This window comes from Pyrus communis, chromosome 14 (assembly GCF_963583255.1).
Source record: "Pyrus communis chromosome 14, drPyrComm1.1, whole genome shotgun sequence".
Classification (NCBI taxonomy): Eukaryota; Viridiplantae; Streptophyta; class Magnoliopsida; order Rosales; family Rosaceae; genus Pyrus; species Pyrus communis.
This window is the reverse complement of record NC_084816.1, coordinates 3,465,265-3,469,552: the sequence shown is the minus strand read 5'-3', so window position 1 is coordinate 3,469,552 and position 4,288 is coordinate 3,465,265. Positions and strand designations below refer to the sequence as shown.

The 4,288-nt window shown below is 41.9% G+C and overlaps 2 protein-coding genes across 2 annotated transcripts; one reads left to right on the top strand and one right to left on the bottom strand.

Moving 5' to 3' along the window:
* The first annotated feature begins 266 nt into the window (after nt 1-266).
* On the top strand, nt 267-1,128 carry LOC137715661 (non-specific lipid-transfer protein 1-like). The gene is made up of 2 exons (XM_068454999.1): nt 267-551; nt 1,033-1,128. The coding sequence occupies exons 1-2, from the start codon at nt 267-269 to the stop codon at nt 1,126-1,128; spliced, it is 381 nt and encodes a 126-aa protein (XP_068311100.1).
* Nucleotides 1,129-1,416: 288 nt separating this feature from the next.
* LOC137716098 (transcription factor RF2b-like) lies at nt 1,417-4,288 on the bottom strand. Its single transcript, XM_068455493.1, has 4 exons — nt 3,504-4,288; nt 2,829-2,961; nt 2,371-2,455; nt 1,417-2,245 (listed from the first exon to the last, which is right to left on the bottom strand). The coding sequence occupies exons 1-4, from the start codon at nt 4,226-4,228 to the stop codon at nt 1,872-1,874; spliced, it is 1,317 nt and encodes a 438-aa protein (XP_068311594.1). The 5' UTR covers nt 4,229-4,288; the 3' UTR covers nt 1,417-1,871.

Sequence of the window (4,288 nt, the reverse complement as noted above, 5' to 3'; positions counted from 1 at the left end):
AATTGCTTGACACCAATACGAAGATGATACAACACAAGTATTATAAACAAGTTGAGTTAGTGTTGAGTCATTCGACACATAATGAGATTTTTAACTATAAGTTAGTGTTGAGTCATTTGACACATGATGAGATTTTGATTAGCTATTTTCTATTAAGATCGCAAAATAACATGACACAAACGCATGACCTGTTCGCAACATCACGCTCTATATATAGCCCCACATACATGTGTAGTGCCGCCCAAACCCAAACGTAGCAGCTAACAATGCCCAGGTTTTCGGTCATCGTGGCAATAGTATTCTTATTGGTGACAGCTCCTTCTGTCACTAATGCCACCATAACTTGTGGTGAAGTGGTAGTTTTGCTCACTCCATGCATACCCTTTGGAGTGTTTGGAGGCACAGTGCCTCCAGATTGCTGTAAAGGCATAAAAGGGCTGAATGCTGCAAAAAAGACGACGATGGACCGGAGAATTGCTTGCAGTTGCATTCAGGAAGGAGCTGCAAGAATCCCCGGGATTAATTATGACAGAATTAACACTCTTTGTGATGTTTGTGACTCTCCTTGTCCCTACAAAGTTTACCCCTCCACTAATTGCTCTGCGTAAGCCTCGGCCTCCTCTATAATTCTAACTTTCTGTGAACATATCACCAAAGTATGACGTTATTATCAAAATACCGTTTGGACCATCGCCATAATTTATCATGTACTTTTGTAACTCTATCACCTTGATCTCGTGAACTTTCATTATGCGTCTCACATTTATTGTTGGAATCGTTAACTTTTTCTTGCATGGTGCCTACGTGGATTAATCCCCAAGGTCATATTTTGCCAAAGCCCATGTAAAAAGAAAGTTAATTATTCACTTGTTGGAACTAATGAAATGGGGTAATGTGAGACGCAAAATGAAAGTTTAGGGGACAAAAATGGGGAATAAAGTGATATTTTCGTGATAGTTTAGGAGGCATTTGATAATTAATAAACAAAAGCAATAGCATACTAATTGTAAATATGGGTGCAATTCTTTTCAGGGTAAACTGAATCCATGGGAAGATTGGAAGATAAAGAATAAAGCTTCCGGGAAGACCATTCTTCCAAGCACATTGCTTTTGTGGAACTTAATTTGAAAGGGTTGGTTCATATTGTATATGAATTGCAAGTAATCCAAATTATAATCTACTAATAATATAAAAAAAAAATCCTCTTTTATAAAAGCTCCAAATTGTTCGATCGTACATACAACGCATAGTATGTACGAACAATTTCTCTATGATGTTAGTTAAATTCTTGTATCATATTCTTGAAATTTATCCAAAATACCCAGCATGGTGCATCGAACTCTAATAAGTAAAAACAAAGGAAACATTAGATAAGTAAATCCGTCGATCTTGCGTATGTGAAAATTACTAGTAAGGTGAGAAGAAGAGTAAATCTTATATTCCATTCCTTTTAATCTTAGGATTTTGGGTTAAGTATGAATACAGAAGAAAGGAAAAGAAACATGTTGCAGTCGTACACAAAGTTGCAAGGTATTACATAAAAACATGATACAAAGGAAGAGAATGCTTTCATGAATTGGTAGCATCTCCATGCCCATGGCAATGACCTTCCATTCCCAGAATTTACAGCACTCCCCATACACAAAATTTCCGCGTCGAGCAGACTGATGAAAAGGGTGCTTCCCCGTTTTGGGGAACAGCCCTAAGAATAAACAATGAAGAATGAATGCTTGATACAGATCTAATAAATAATGAAATAAATATGGAGTGGCCTCTCTAAACGATCGGATATCAATCTATGAACAAATCTACCAGACAGCGTGTGCAATGGACAAGTTAGCAGGTGAGCAGCTCGGCAGCCAGTTTGTGTGTCAAAAGGGGGAACTTTTTTCACTAGCAGAAAGCGAGGGGCCTTCAGAATTCACGACTGGTGCTCCTTTACTACCAATGTCGAGTCCCTGTAACTGACCGACAGGGCCGTTCTGCAACATATCTGAAAGACGAGTATGAGAATTTGACTGATGCAGATGTTGGGTAGGCATACTAGACTGGGAATGATTGAATTGTCGCAGCTGCATGGTCTGGTGACTTGCCGCTCCTGGTTGTTGTTGAAGTGGAAAATAAGCTGCTGGATGGTTGTATGGCATCTGGTGCATTCCCAAGTTGAATGAATCAGAAGGGCTCATCATCTCCCCTGTGGCAATCTTGAGCCTCTCAACCTCCTTCTTTAGAGCTTCGTTTAATGCTGCATGGAATATTTCAAACAAAATAAGTACCCTTTGGATTAAATGGACCATTGTCTTCTGATATGATTAAGAAATAAGAAAGATTTTAAGCATAAAATATGATAAAAGTTGGCATGTTGCTCACCGTCGCGCGACTGAGCTTGTTGCTCCATAGATTGTAACCGAAGTTTAAGTTCTGTGTTTTCAGTACTCAGACCTGTGGTGTCCCTCTGTGTGTGACAAGAAACAAAAAGGTCATAATCTTTAACCAATTAACTAACATTTGTGTGAATACGTATGAAGCGTGCAGAAGACAACATAGTTCAGAACCAGATGAAGGATAATAACTGAACATTGCAGCAGAGGATGAATTAAAGAAGTTATGATAAAGCACTTGCTCCAAGTATCCATTGTTTTGATGAATGCCTTTTTTCCGTACTACGTGTCATTGATCAATTTAGAAGCACATAAGAGTGATTAGCAATGTTGGATCACAAAAAATGTCCAAACAAAGATTTCATGTTTGATATTAGGGCAGTGTTGTCAAAAAAGTTGTGCACGTACAGTACAACGAGAAAACTGCTAAAATACACCAACACAAACCTGGAATAATGTAAGTTGAGCAGAAAGAGTCGTGGCTTCTGTTTGAAGGGTCTTAACTTTGCGCTCAAGTTCTTGTATATAGCGGGACTTCCTTTCTTTTGAGCGAGCAGCAGACTGCCGATTTGCCAGTATCCTATATATGACAACCAAAATGTGAGGATCCCGAAAACCCCCAAACTGGAAACAAATAGAGTTCAAGAAGTTCGTAGGCACACAAGTCTTGTTTGCCACCACGAGTCTTCGGTTCAACAGATTCATGCTTTTCCAAATTTTATTCACTTCTTATTCTCCAAATACAACCTTCATGCAGTTTGATATTAATTAACATTCGATCTCAATCGAAAGGGAATGTCTTGAAAACCAAGAAACAACCTACCTCTAGTGGTGCATTCTAACAAAGGCAGAGCCTTTGATCAGGAAAATAGCTGGTTTGTGGCAACATCAGTTACTACTATGTTTTTATGCTAATGGTAATTAATAACAGCATAAACAGTTTCTAATTTGCAGTTTCTTGAATTCTATTTCATTTCCAAATTCAGCATTTATAAGTTCGTGATTTCCATATACCAAAAAACCCAATTAGGATTCCTTCTCACATTCCACATTTTCTCAGCAACCAAACAGAAAGCAGGAAAATAAAGTAACCCCGAAAGAAAAAAAGAACAAAACACAGACCTTTTGGCACGCTTGGGATCAAGGGCCCAGAGCTCTGCGAGCTTATCAGGAGGCATAGCTTTCTTGGCCTCCATGACCTCCCTGAACAAGCCGGTCGACGTCGACGACCCATCTACCGAGCTGCTATACCGGTGTCTGGACGGCCTCTTCTCTCCTCCTCCTCCTCCTTCACGGCCACCGGCATTGCCATTGGGCCCACCATTAGCCCCACCATCAGGCCCATCATTGCCGCCACTATTCTGATCCGAGGAATTATTGGACCCACCGAGCTTGTCCAGGTCAATGTACGTGGAGAACAGGTCCTCCTCCGATCCCATCTCCTCTAGACTCGCCGTCGACGATCCTCCGTTGAACGGATCCGCCGCCGCGGCGGGCAGATCCATCATGTCCTCCGGCAGCCGAAAGCTCACCTCGGAGTGGGCCTTCCTGTGGCTCACGCCGTGATTGTGGTGGTGGTGGGACCCGTCCGCGTCTTCCCGGATAAAAGGGGAGGCGGAATTGCCCAGCATTGTCGCCAAGCTCAGCGATGTGGACGTGGTGAACGAGGTTGAAGACGATGACGTGGCGGCGGCTGCTAATCCCGAAGTATTGGCATTGCCGTCAATGCCAACGCTTCTAGGAAGCGGCGGGATTGGATTGGATTTGGGATTGGTAATGGGATTGGAATTGAAGGTGAAGAAATCAGGATTAGGGTTGGATTGTTGGAGGGGGGGATCTTGCTTCATTGGCCGGGTGGTTTTTGTGGACGTTGTGGGTTTGTTTGTCCCTCCCTCCCACGTGTTTCG